This window comes from Bos taurus, chromosome 7 (assembly GCF_002263795.3).
Source record: "Bos taurus isolate L1 Dominette 01449 registration number 42190680 breed Hereford chromosome 7, ARS-UCD2.0, whole genome shotgun sequence".
Lineage (NCBI taxonomy): Eukaryota > Metazoa > Chordata > Mammalia > Artiodactyla > Bovidae > Bos > Bos taurus.
This window is the reverse complement of record NC_037334.1, coordinates 22,675,249-22,689,792: the sequence shown is the minus strand read 5'-3', so window position 1 is coordinate 22,689,792 and position 14,544 is coordinate 22,675,249. Positions and strand designations below refer to the sequence as shown.

Genomic DNA, 14,544 nt, shown 5'->3' with positions numbered 1-14,544 from the left:
TTTGAACTGAGGTCTAAAGAATGAAAAGGGACAAGCCATGGAAACATGATGGTAAATAACATTATATAAGAGATGAAAAATACAAACACTCTGAGACAGGAAGGGGTTTCTCCTGTCTGAAGAAAAAAAAAGCGGGGAGGGGCTAAAACAGCTGAATATACTCTGGGAGGGGGAAGATGTTTGAGATATGGTTTAAATGGCGACATGGAGCCAGATTATGTAGAACCTTGTAAATCATGCAAAAGAGATTGGATCAAGTGTGATGTAAACTATTGTAGGAATTTAAAAACAGGAAAGGGACATGATAGAATTTATGATTTTAGAAGATTACTCTGGTTGATCTGTGGAGAAAGGAGTATAAAAGAATAAGAATGGTAAGAGAGAAACTATATAGGGGTAGACCATGTATTTTAGGCAAGAGTTGATGTTAGCTAACTATTTTAAGACAGAATTAATAGGATTTATAGTAGAAGTAAAAGAAAAACTAAAGATTGACTCCTAGGTTTTTGCCTTGAGCAACCAACTGGAAGTAATTTCCTGATACAAAGATGAGTGAAATTATAGGTTTAAAGAGGAAAATCTAGCATAGTAAGTTTGGATATATTAAGTTTGAATGACCACTAGCTATCCACCTGGAGATTCTGAGTAGAATATATGAGGAGAAGGCAGGACTGAAGAAAAATTTGCTAGACATCAGCTCATACACAGAATTTAAGATAACAGAATGAGTGAGTTTTCCTAGAAAGAATATGTATGTATAGTAGACAGTCCAGCACTAATATTCAGAGAGGACACCACTTACAAGTCTTCACTAGAAAGACTCAACAAAGAAGGATGAGTAGTAGTAAGACAAAAGAAGAAAATAACCCCAAAAAGGAAGAAGACATCAACTGTGTTGAATGTTACTGAAAGTTTAAGTGTCCGTTAGATTTTTCAACATACACATCTTGACAAGAACAGTTTCAATAGAAAGCAGAGCAAAAGCCAGAATGGAGGGAACTCAAAAAAGAAAGAGTAGGGAGGGAGTAATAAAGCAAATATAGACAACTACTCTGCTTTGCTGAGATAAGGAGCAGGAAAAATGGGGATTGAGAGGAGATGGAAGGAGGGAAATTTTTTTTTTTTGAGATGGAAGATATTAGAGAATTTCATATGCTAAGAGAAAGAATCTAATAAAGATGATGAAATCAAACACCTGCTTAGTTCCAGGTGCTAAGGATGCAATAATGTACAAGACAGTTACAGCCCTCACCCTTAAGAAACCAACAAGTAAACAAGTTATTACAGATTGTGATAAGTGCTTTTAAGGAATCAAACTTTTATCTTCAACATAAAATTGGCTTGAAATCTTCACATTGAATTCTACTGGAAGTATACAAAAGGAAACAGAAGTTGACAGGCAATTACATGATGTTATAGTAAATGCTATGATATGGGCAAGTACAGGATGAAAATAAGGAAAAACAAGTAACCTTTTGGAGGAATTAAGGGGAGTTTTCTGAAAGGGGAAATAAATCTGGATTAAAAATTAAAATGGGATATGCTAAAAAAAGAAGATGTGGGCATAGAAAGTGTGTTCCAGGCAGATGGAGCAACACATTCAGGGCTTGGAGGCAAGAGAGAATTTAAAAATCCAGTGACCTACAATACAATCTAATGGTAAAATTGAACTGGATTAATAAAACTATGTAAAAATCATTTAAAAGACTTTATCTAGAGGACATGGGGAGCTAGCAAGGGATTTTAAGCAGAAAACAGCATGATCAGGTGAGCATTTTAGACAGTTCTCTCTAGATGCATTGTGAAAAATTGACTATAGGGTACAACAATAATGACTGAGAAATGAGTGAAGAGGCCTTTATTCTAAGCCAGGCAAGAAAATACTGGCATGAACTCAGAGAACAGCCATAGGAATGGAGGAATATGGAAAATACTGAGGACTTTTAGGATTCAAAATCAACAGGACTTCATGATTGCCTGCCTGTGAGAAAGTAAGAGGAAAAGGGTGATAGCAACTTTCTGGCTAGGTAACTTGGATAGATGAAGCTATCTAACACTGAAACAGATGATAGAAGACATAACTGCTTCAAGGCGATATAAATTCAATTTGGGATATGTTGAGTATGAGATACCATGGGAATCCCTGTGGTGATGACAAGTAAGCAGTTGGCTACAGAGACTTAGAACTCTAGAAATGTCTCATGTGAGTCCATCAGTCAGGATGTTCTGTGTTGCACATGATAGAAAACCCAAACTAAACTGGCCTAAGCAAAAAAAAAAAAAAAAAAAAAACTGATTAGCTAGCATAACTGGAGCTAAAGTACAGAACAGTTCAGGCACAGCTGTATGCAAAGACTCAACAATAACATCAAGAATCTAGCTTCTCTATTCCAGTTCTAATTCCTCTGTGTGAACTCCATTCCCAGACACTGCCTCCATTTGTGGACACAAGATGGCTGCCAGCAGCTCTCCTTAGAGGAATAGTATAATAAAAAGGCTGTATCCAGTATTCTCAGGAAAAGCACCGAGATTTAACCCAATACATCATTTTAGGCCTTGCCCCTAATCCTGAACCAATCACTGTGCCTGAGTTAGGTGGGCCATGTAATCGATTTAAACCATTAAAGGCCCACCTCTAGAACTAAAGTTGGGATCAATCCCACCTAAATCATGAGACTCGGAAACTCAAAATCCAATTATAAGGGAGGTAGTGAAGTGAAGTGAAGTCAGAAGGGAACAGAAATACAGTGGTGAGCAAGATGTAGTTTCTACATGCAAGAATCTTATAGTCGAAGGGATAAAGTGTAGAATTTGAAAGGCAATTACAGTACATTGTGATTAGTATGATGCAGGCAAGTACAAGATGCTGTGGGAACACAAGGAAAGACAATAAACTTCTGGGGGACACAGGCAGGGCCAGTCACCACACATATTCACTACCAATATCCATGGCAGTTACTGACAACGATTTGGGGTCAACTGAACAGAGATAAGGGAGAAGGCAATGGCACCCCACTCCAGTACTCTTGCCTGGAAAATCCCATGGATGGAGGAGCCTGGTAGGCTGCAGTCCATGGGGTCGCTAAGAGTCGGACATGACTGAGCGACTTCCCTTTCACTTTTCACTTTCATGCATTGGAGGAGGAAATGGCAACCCACTCCAGTGTTCTTGCCTGGAGAACCCCAGGGACGGTGGGGCCTGGTGGGCTGCCGTCTATGGGGTCGCACAGAGTCGGACATGACTGAAGCAACTTAGCAGCAGCAGCAGCAGCAGAACAGAGATAATAACCAATGGCAGTGATAGATGACATCACCAAGAGAGACAGTGTAATATAAGAAGCCCTAGAATATGGGACTTCCCTGGTGGTTCAGTGGCTAAGATTCTGCACTCCCAATACAGGGGGCCTGGGTTCAGTCCCTGGCCAGGGAACTAGATCCCACATGCTGCAAGTAATAGTTCACAGATCACAACCAGAGATCCCAGTGCAGAGCAACAGATAAAGATAAATTAAGGGGGAAAAAAAAAGAAGTCCTAGATTATAACTCAAAGAAACAACAAAATTTAAAGACAGGACAAAGGAAAGTAAGGAAAAATAGAAGAGAAAGAGATCAAAGATGGGATGAGGTAAGAAGTGAGATGAAAGCCTGGAGAGTAATGTTTCAGAGAAGTCATTCCTTACTGTAGGATTTCAAGAGGAGAGTAATAGTCTACAACATCATTAGCTAGGAGGGGCTGGGTAAGATGAGAACTGAGAAATACTCCTTAGATTAACATCAAAGGAGTGCTGATAGCCTTGAGGGGACCAGTGTCAGTGAAGGGCCCAAGGTGAAACCAGACTTTATGTGTGTTGAGGGTAGGGGAAGGAAGAGGAGAAAGGACTGAGCAGTGAAGGGAATCAGTGAAAAAGCAGAAAGGACTCTTTTCGGGAAACATGGATATAAACAGGTAAGGAATTATTACATAGGTAGAAGAATGTATAGAATCAAGGGAGCATTTAAAATATAAGATGATCCAGTATGTTAAAATGAAGGTTAGAAAGCTACAGTAGAGCAGGAGACTGAAGATAACTTCTATCTGGAAAGTCTAGGTATCACACCCTTCATATAAGCATATATGCTGTGTGTACAATATGAGATAAAGAAGCTATTCATAACTGAACAAACCTTGGAAAGGTGAACAAAACTTTAAATTTTTTAAATGGAAATGGCATCATGATTGCTTGGCCTTTCATGAATTTTTAACTGAATTTTCTGGGTACTTGTGACATGAGGGTTTGTTTTTTCTTTTCATGAACTTGAAAATATAATTTTAAGTGCTTAGAAATGAAATGTAATTAGTTATATGCTAAAATAAAGTGGTCCAGTCCCACTGTTAACCTTTTAAAAAACATAGACCACTTTGAAAATATGATGAAAACTATGGAGACACTCTCCCCAGAAAGAAATGAATTCCTTTTCTGATGGTCTTCCAGGGAGGTTCACTGAAAGATGTCTGGCGCCTACCCACCAATGCAAAGTTACAAGTATAACCTTCTAGGATTTGCCAACAGGAATCTTCCTGGTACTTATCACGTCTGGCAGATAGCAAGTCGGGTTATTCTACTTTCTTTCCTCTTAATCATAACTAAAGTTATGTCCTTTACTAGTAAGCCTTGAACTTCAATTGCAACTCTTTCCTCCCTCCCACCTTTCCCTGTGCTCCAGCTAATAAAAATAGTGGATTCACATAGTCCTACCTTCATTTGCTGGTTATCTCACTTTCTAAATCACATCAGCCTGGCCAAGTCTTTATCTTTATATTTTTATTATCAGCAATATGAAACTATCAAATGTTTATTTCCTCCAGCCCCATTAGGACCAGTCTAAGAATCAGGTATCATTTTTTTCTCACAAGAACCTACCACCTGTTTAGAAACTATCAAATACTTTGTTCTCATTCTCACCCCTATCCCTTGGATTATAAACTCCTTGAAGGCAGGGAATAAGCCTTCTATTTAATTTCATATTCCCCCGCTGCTTATCACATTTCTGCTTTTTAAAACGACCACAAGAGTTGCTGACTTAGTTGAGTACTTGATTGAGAAATCAAGTCTAAATTTGGTTCTAACCTCCATCATTAATGATCTCTTCTATATTTCCTAACAGCTTTCCTGTATTTTACCTCCAAATTAGAATATAAAACCAAAATCACAAGTAAGTTTTGTTAATGGCTTAAGGCCTTGTGAAATTATTTACAAGAATATCTTCATGAGACTCCTATTTTAAAATGAGTACTATATGGGTTATGTAACCTCAGTTAATTCTTCAATTTTAGAATTTTCCTTCATACTGAAGCAGCTCTGAAATTTTGCCTCACTTAATTTTATGTCTAATAACATTAGTAAAACCATCAGAATTAAAACCTCACCACCAGTTATACACTATACTGTGTTCACTGACAATAGGATTGCTGCTTTTTAGGAAGGTCATTTCCAAGATATATTACCCCTCAAAAAAAGTCCTACAGATAGATAGCACTAGCTAAAGAAGGTTGTTTGGGATGAGGTAATATATTAAATACTTAGTATCTGATTGATTGAAAGTATTACACAATTCCTGCTTCAGCAAACCTTGAGTATAGAGTTTCTTTCGGTCAGACCTGGAATTAGGTCTCTCACTCATGTGGTTTCAATTAAGTTCTGTTAAAAATAGCTTGTAATATAAGCATCAACAATTTTACTACTGTTAATCCATACAAAGGATAAACTTGGGAAAAAACCATCAAACGAAGTTACCTGGTATCCTGGTATTGCATCTTTATAAATAGCTGAAGTCATCTATTTAGTGTACAGTCTTCTAATATAAGCTGTTTGTTATTTTACAATACAAATATATATATATATATTTAAGAAACAGATAGAAGAATGATTCCTTCTCAGCTTATTAAAAGTAATTTATAAGACTATCAGTAAAATTTCAACATCAGGATATAGCACAAATAATTAGAGAATTTTGATTTTTTAATTTTATATAATTTCAAGCAGATATTGTGCTTCACGGACTTTGACTTCACATCCAAATCTTCAAAGTAGTGAAAATTCAGCCACACCTGCTACATCCTTCCACTTGTTTTTATTATAATATCTGGAGAAAAAAATAACAATAGATTATTTCATATACATCACAAGCATGTTATTAATAATAACATCACAATAGTTATTAATAACCAGTCCCTAGGAGAGAGAACACATGATGTCCAAGCAACTCTAGTTTCAATCCATCAATCCTTAGGAAACAAATCTAGAGGTCCTTAAAAAAAGAAAGAAAGAAAAAGGGAAAGCTGGCTCACTCCCTCCTGGACATACTGAGGATACTTCTCTTCTCTTTGGAGGCACAAAGAGACCTGTCTGACATTCCAACAGAAAGCCCAGCAAAGACAGCTGTCAGTGGCCATCATAGGCTGCTAACTCCAGCCTGGTAATCTGGTGGAAACCATCCAGTTGTGGTTCCCATCCCAGTCCTCCACAGCCACCAGCTAGTCAGAATCTCCTTTTCCAGGCTATCCCTGCTTCCATTCTCCTACTGACCTGTTGTAGCTGAACCCAGGTTCTTTCCAATACAGGATTCTGAGGACTTTCTTCCTCCCAATATCTTGTACCTTTTGGAAAGTCAAACAAAACCTATAGCTCTCCTTAGATTTTGAGATTTTTATTTTCTTTTTCAGAAAAAATGATAAATGTTATGTTATAAATTCGTATCTTAAGCTAATAGAATAATAACTTTTATCTGGATATATATCTTTAGTGAGAATTTGAATGTTTAGATGATAATAACAGGTGGAGTCAACTTTATGTATTTCCATTGTCACATTCATTCTATGATACACCTTATGCCTGGCCTAATCAGCCTATATCAATGGTTTTCAAACTCTGCTACACCTTAGTTATTTGAGCTTTTAAAAATCCTGATATCCAGGCTATACTCCATACCAAATAGGACAGAACCTCTGAACAAGGGACTCAAATATCCAGAAAAGTTTGATGTACAGCTGTTTGAGCACCAGAGACCTGTATCTTTAGTGGTCCATGGACCAGTAACTTCAATGTCATCTAGGAGTTGATTAGAAATGTAGAATCTTGGGCTCCATTCCAGAGCAAGAGAATCATAAATCTCCATTTTTAATAAGATCCTCAAGCAAGTCACAAGTAAACTAAAGTTTGGGAAGTACTGGCTATTCTATCCTCTACTGCTGCTACTGCTAAGTTGCTCCAGTCGTGTCCGACTCTGTACGACCCCATAGATGGCAGCCCACCAGGCTCCACTGTCCCTGGGATTCTCCAGGCAAGAATTCTACCCTCTACTCTTCCTTATTGTTATCTTCACTGACCTCAGATACAGTTTGCTCACTTGTCGATCACTTTGGAAACTGGGCCACAGTCATCCTCTCCATACAACTTAAACTTTCCAAGTGGCAACCAGCCCATCCAACTATGTAGTCTCCTCCACCCCTCCTTGGCCTTCATATATACATCCAGGGCCATGCTCTATATTTCCCCCTGACATCACCTACAGCATATCATCTCTGCTGCTGCTGCTGCTAAGTCAATTCTGCTAAGTCACTTCAGTCGTGTTCGACTCTGTGCGACCCCATAGACGGAAGCCCACCAGGATCCCCCGTCCCTGGGATTCTCTAGGCAAGAATACTGGAGTGGGTTGCCATTTCCTTCTCCAATGCGTGAAAGTGAGGAGTGAAAGGGAAGTCACTCAGTCGTGTCTGACTCTTAGCGACCACATGGACTGCAGCCTACCAGGCTCCTCTGTCCATGGGATTTTCCAGGCAAGAGTGCTGGAGTGGGGTGCCATTGCCTTCTGCCTGCTATTATCTAAAAATTCAAACTCTCACTTAAGATATATATCCAGGTAAAAGCTGTTATTATACTAGCTTAAGATATAAATTTTTAACATATCATTTATCAGCTTCTCTGAAGAAAATAAAAATCTCAAAATCTAAGGATAGCTACAGGTTTTGTTGGATTTTCCAAAAGGTACTGTTACCTTGGAAGTCTTCCCTGACACTTCAAAGTTAAAATCATCCTCTCCTGGGCTCCTAGGATGCTTTGCTCCACTTCTAACTTATCACCTTAGAAGACTGTGAAGTCTACCTCATGATGAATCCGTAAGCCCTGGAGGACAAAAGCTGTATTCATATCCCTAACTAATAATACAATGCCTAATGCATGCTTGTTGGCTGAATTAAAGTACCAATAACAGACCTCCATTGCTGTAACTGTAACAGTATAAAGCAATGATTGGCTGGTTCTTCTTATTGGTTTTAAAAAAATTTTAAGTCTCTGTTTAAATAAAATATAGAAATCCAATGTGTAAAGCAAAGAGAAGCAAGACTGCTCTGTCTGGATGAGCTGAGAAACTCAGAGCCCTATCTACTCTTACATTCTCTATATGACAGCTACCCAGTCAAATATCAATAATCTCAGATATGCAGATGATACTACACTAAAGGTAGACAGTGAAGAGGAACTAAAGAGCCTCTGGATGAGGGTGAAAGAGGAGAGTGAAAAATCTGGCTTAAAACTCAACATTCATGGCAAATAGATGGGGGAAAAGTGAAAACAGTGACAGATTTTATTTTCTTGGGCCCCGAAATCACTGCAAATGGTGACTGCAGCCATGAAATTAAAAGATGCTTGCTCCTTGGAAGAAAAGCTATGACAAACTATAGAGCAAATTAAAAAGCACAGACATCACTTTGCCAACAAAGGTCCATATAGTCAAAGCTATGGTTTTCCCAGTAGTCATGAATGGATGTGAGAGTTAGGCCATAAAGAAGGCTGAGCACTGAAGAATTAATGCTTTCAAATTGTGGTGCTGGAGAACTCTTGAGAGTCCTTTGCACAGCAAAAAAGATCAAACCAGTCAATCCTAAAGGAAATCAACCCTGAATACTCACTGGAAGGACTGATGCAGAAGCTGAAGCTCCAACACTCTGGCCCATGATGCAAAGAGCAATCGCATTGGAAAAGACTCTGATGCTAGGAAAGACTGAGGGCAGGAGGAGAAGGGGGTGACAGAGGATGAGATGATTGGATGGAATCAATGACTCAAAGGACATGAGTTTGAGCAAACTCAGGGAGATAATGAAAGACAGGGAAGCCTGGTGTACTGCAGTCCATGGGGTCACAAAGAATCAGACATAACTTAGCTGCTAAACAACAACAGTCAAACTTAGCAAGAACCAGGAAAGCTAAGTTCTAGTTCTGATTCTGCCAGTAACTACCTGTGTGACCTTGGACAAGTTACTGATCAATATAGCCAGGTCGTTTTTGTTGTATGCAAAATGAGTAAAACAAACTAGATTATCGTATGGTTCTCAAATTTTAGTGCTTATTGGGATCACATAGAAAGCTCATCAAATTGTAGATACTTACGCCATCTCTCTAGAGATTGTAATTTATCAGATCTACAGTGATTCTGGTACAGGTAGTCAGAGGACCACACAATGAGAAACCTTGGACTGGATGTTTTATAAGGCCTCTTCTGTCTGTCTGTCTATAACCATTCTCAGATCTCTGCTTACCCACACCATCTCGTCAACCATATCTCTTTTGGACTCGTGGTTTACTTTCACCAATTTTTTCTTTAATCGGCATAATACCAGTTATAAATGAACAAGCAGCATACTGAACAGGGGTCCTAGACCATCAAAAGTGAGCTTCGCTCTGTCCCTGATTAGATTACTGCCAAACTAGCTAAACTGTTAAATGCCAGGACTAAAAATAGGCTGCTGCATGTTTAAAATAACATGCTCACAGTTAGCTTGGGGCTTTGCTATTTTTACGAAAGGAAAGACAGAGACAAGTGCCCAGAGGTTGAAAGGGAATTACTTAAATATGGAGGCTGCTGTATGCGATGAGAGCCTAGAAAGAAGCCAGGAGGTGGCACAACTGGTTCAATATGCATCAGTGGGACTCTCTGAATTAAACTAAAAAATTTGGTCTTAACACTAGAAAGAACCTCCTAAACACAATTTAGTTTTGGTTTGTTGCATAATTAAACCCAGAATTATGACATTACCTGATGAATTATTATGACCGGCCAAAAAGATCAAGTTAAGAGTTTATTTTTATCAATTTACTGATATTAATTTATCAATTTTTATCAATTTACATACACACAGAAAAGTACTATACAGCTTCTTGGGCCTTCAGAAACTTAACACATCCATGTAACTACCATTGGGATAATGAAATGGAACACTACCAGGACCCTAGAATTCCCTCTTATAACTCTTTCCAGTTAATACCAGCTTCCCAACAAGGACATCCACCATAGTGATTTCCATCATAGTTTAGTTTTGCCTAGTTTTGTACTACTAAATATAAGTGATATTAAATGTACTCTATTGTGTTTGGCTTCTTGTGTGGGACTCATCAATACTCTTGCAAGTAACTGTATACTGTTGATTCTCAGTACTGTATAGCACTTTAATCAGTGACTATATCACAGTTTATCTATTCTACTGTTGATGGGCATATTCAAAGAGTTTCTGGTTTGAAGCTGTTACCAATAGTGCTGCTATGAACATTCTAGTATATTTCTTATGAGGAATATATGTGCACACTACAGTTGATGCTTTTGAACTGTGGTGTTGGAGAAGACTCTTCAGAGTCCCTTGGACTGCAAGGAGATCCAACCAGTCCATCCTGAAGGAGATCAGCCCCGGGATTTCTTTGGAAGGAATGATGCTAAAGCTGAAACTCCAGTACTTTGGCCACCTCATGTGAAGAGTTGACTCATTGGAAAAGACTCTAATGCTGGGAGGGATTGGGGGCAGGAGGAGAAGGGGATGACAGAGGATGAGATGGCTGGATGGCATCCCTGACTCGATGGACGTGAGTCTGAGTGAACTCCGGGAGTTGGTGATGGACAGGGAGGCCTGGCGTGCTGCGATTCATGGGGTCGCAGAGAGTCAGACACAATTGAGCGACTGAACTGAACTGAACTGACAGTGGATATATTCCTCAGAATAGAGACTCTGGGTCTCTAGGGCCCAGGGAAATGGAATTTCTGGGTTTCTTTCCATTTCAGTGAAACTTCTAGGGGTCCAGTGGTATGAGACATCTGCCTTACAAGGTAAAGGATAAATTGTTGCATCTGGACCCTCCAACAACCAAAAACCAGACACAATACGTAGAGGGCCATTTTAGATTTTGGAGTCAACATATCCCTCATTTGTGTGTACAACTCCAGCCCACTTACTGAGTGACCTAAAAAGTTGCTGGTTTTGAGGGGGTCTCAGAACAAAGAGAAGAGTCTGCAAAAGGTCCAGGCTACTGTACTGCTTGTGCCATAATGGTCCAGCAGATCAAATGGTGCTTGAAGTGGCAGTGGCGAAAAGAGAAGCTGTTTGGGGCTTGCAGATGAATAATCACAGTACAGGCCCTAAGGATTTTTCAACAGAGTGCTGCCATCCTCCGTGGGTAATCACTCTCTTTTTGAGAAATAGCTTATGCTCTGCTACTGAGTCTTAGTAGAGATCAAACCCTTAACCATGGACCACCAAGTTACAATGAGAGCTGAGCTGCCCACCATGAATTGTGTGTTGTCTGATGCGCCAAGCCATAAGGTTGGCTGTGAAGAGCAGCACACTGTTAGCAAACAGAAACAGGTTTATGAGACTGGGCTCAAGCAGGCCCTGAAGGCAAAAGTAAGTTATATGAGAAAGTGAGCCACACGCCATGTCCACTATTCCTGATACTTTATCTTCTCTTTCCCTGCTTGCTTTAATGGTATCACGGAGAGTTCTGGACAGGTAACTGAGGAAAAGAAAGCTCAGGCTTCATCTACAGATGGTTCTCCATGATATGCAGACACCACCTGAAAGTGAACAGCCTTAGCACCTATAGCTTCTTTCTGAGACATCCCTGAAGGAAACTGGTGAAGGAATATCCTTCAAGTGGGCAGAACTTCAAGGACTGAATCCAGTTGTTCACTTTATTGGAAGAAATGGCCAAATGTGTGATTATATATGAGGTGGCTCAGATGGTAAAGAAGCTGCCTGCAATGCAGGAGATCTGGGTTTTATCCCTAGGTCGGGAAGATGCCCTGGAGAAGGTAATGGCTACCCATTCCAGTATTCTTGCCTGGAGAACCCCATGAACAGAGGAGCCTGGTGGGGCTACACTCCATGGGGTCGCAAAGAATTGGACATGACTGAGTGACCAACACTTTTACTTTCATTGGCTGTGACCAATAATTTGGCTAGGTAGTCAGGTACTTGGAAGATACATGATTTGAAAATGATGACAAGAAAATATGAGAAGAGGTATGAAACTAGAAGTCTCTGAATGGGCAAAAAAACATGATGATATCAGTATCCCACATGAACACTCACCAAATGTTACCTAAACAGGACAATTTTCATAATCAAGTGGATAAGATTACCTGTTATGTGGATACCAGTTAGCTTCTTTCCCCAGCCACCCCTGTCATCACCCAGTAAGCCAATGAACAAAGTGGCCATGGTGACAGGGATAGAGATTGTGCATGGTCTCAGCAAAACAGATTTCCACTCACCAATGTCGGCCTGGCTACAGCCACTGCTGAGTACCCAATCTGTCAGCAGCAAAGACCAACACCTAGTGAAGATCCCCTAGAGAAAGGCTACTCACTCCAGTATTCTGGCCTGGAGAATTCCATGGACTGTATAGTCCATGGGGTCACAAAGAGCAGACACAGCTGAGCGACTTTTACTTTCCCTGGAGTGGTCAGCGAGCTACCTGGTGGGTTGAGTACATTGGTCCACTTCATCATGAATGGGGAAACATTTTATTCTTACTGGAATAGACAGTTATTCTGGATATGGATTTGCCTTCCCTGTACATGATGCTTCTGCCAAAACTCACCAACCAAGGATTTACAGAAGGCCTTATAAACCATCATGTTATCCCAAAACATTGTTTCTGATCACACTACTCACTTAACAGAAAAAATAGTTTGGCAATAGGCCCAAACTCTTGGAATTTACTGGTCTTATCATGTTCCCCACCACTCTGAAGCAGCTGGCTTGACAAAATGGTGGAAAGGCCTTTAGAAGATTCATTATAGCATCAACCTGCAGAACTGGGGCAAGGTTCTGCCTAAGGTTCTGTATGTTCTGACTCAGCATCCAATATATGGTGGTACTGTTTCTCCATAACCATGATTCACAGGCCCAGGAATCAAGTGGTAGAAATGGAAGTGAGACCATTCAATATTACCCCTTGTGACCCACTAGGAGAATTTTTGCCTCCTGTGGCCATGACTTTATGCTCTACAGGTCTAGATACCTTAGTTCAAAAGGAAGAAATGCTGTTACCAGGAGTCACAACAATGATTCTATTGAACTGGAAATTAAGATAGCCACCTAGCCACTTAGGGCTTCTCACACCTCTGAGTCAACAGGCAAAGAAGAAACTTCTTTGTGCTGGCTGGGGTGATTGATCCTGACTGCCAAGGGGAAATCAGACTACTGTGCCATGATGGAGGTAAGGAAGAGGATATCTGGAATACAGGATAAAGCATCTGCCTGCAATGTGGGAGAGACCTGGGTTCAATTCCTGGGTTGGGAAGTTCCCCTAGAAAAGGAAATGGCAACCCACTCCAGTATTCTTGCCTGGAGAATCCCATAGACAGAGGAGCCTGGCAGTACTAAGAGCATCTCTTAGTACTACCATGCCCCACCATTAAGGTCAATGGAAAACTATAATAACCCAAACTAAGTGGGACTACTGATGGCACAGGCCCTTCAGAAATGAGGGTTGTGTCACCTGACCAGTAAAAGAACCACAACCAGTTGAGGTGGTTGCTGATGGTAGAGGTAGTATGAAATAAGTAGTGGAGGAAAGTAGTTATAAGTACCTGAGAGATCAGCCCTGGGATTTCTTTGGAAGGAACGATGCTGAAGCTGAAACTCCGGTACTTTGGCCACCTCATGCGAAGAGTTGACTCATTGGAAAAGACTCTGATGCTGGGAGGGATTCGGGGCAGGAGGAGAAGGGGACGACAGAGGATGAGATGGCTGGATGGCATCACTGACTCGATGGACGTGAGTCTGAGTGAACTCCGGGGGTTGGTGAGGGACAGGGGGGCCTGGCGTGCTGCGATTCATGGGGTCGCAAAGAGTCGGACATGACTGAGCGACTGATCTGATCTGATCTGATAACCACGTGACTAGTTAAGCAAATATTTTTGTTTTCTTCCCTCTTTCATGCCTATATCATGTAACATAAGTTTTATTAATAACACTTAACTTTATATCATAGTATCTAAGCTACAGGATATCAAGAAGAAAAACAAATATCACCGAAGGACTTTATCCTCTTCTGGGGAAGGAGTGATCACATTTTCAGTTTTATGTAGAGTAGCTGTAGTATGTTAGGCAGAAGTATTAGTTTGTTATTGTCTTTATTTAGACATTAAATATGGTTTAAGGAGATGTGTATGAATGCATAGTTGACATGGAGTGGACTATGATGGTAAGTTGTATGCATCAACTTGGCTAAGGTA

At 40.2% G+C, this 14,544-nt stretch overlaps 1 protein-coding gene across 2 annotated transcripts in view; it reads right to left on the bottom strand.

Annotated features, from left to right (window-relative positions):
- Positions 1 to 5,726: 5,726 nt before the first annotated feature.
- Positions 5,727 to 14,544, bottom strand: part of MEIKIN (meiotic kinetochore factor) — a 138,359-nt gene continuing 129,541 nt past the window's right edge. The window contains exon 15 of one of the 2 annotated variants that reach the window (XR_009495214.1): positions 5,727 to 6,123. Coding sequence is in view for 1 of the 2 variants with exons in the window: in XM_024995043.2 (XP_024850811.1) it covers positions 6,092 to 6,123 (32 nt within the window). In the remaining variant the exon portion in view is untranslated. The remainder of the gene's footprint in view (positions 6,124 to 14,544) is intronic. The other variant, XM_024995043.2, reaches the window with a different exon arrangement.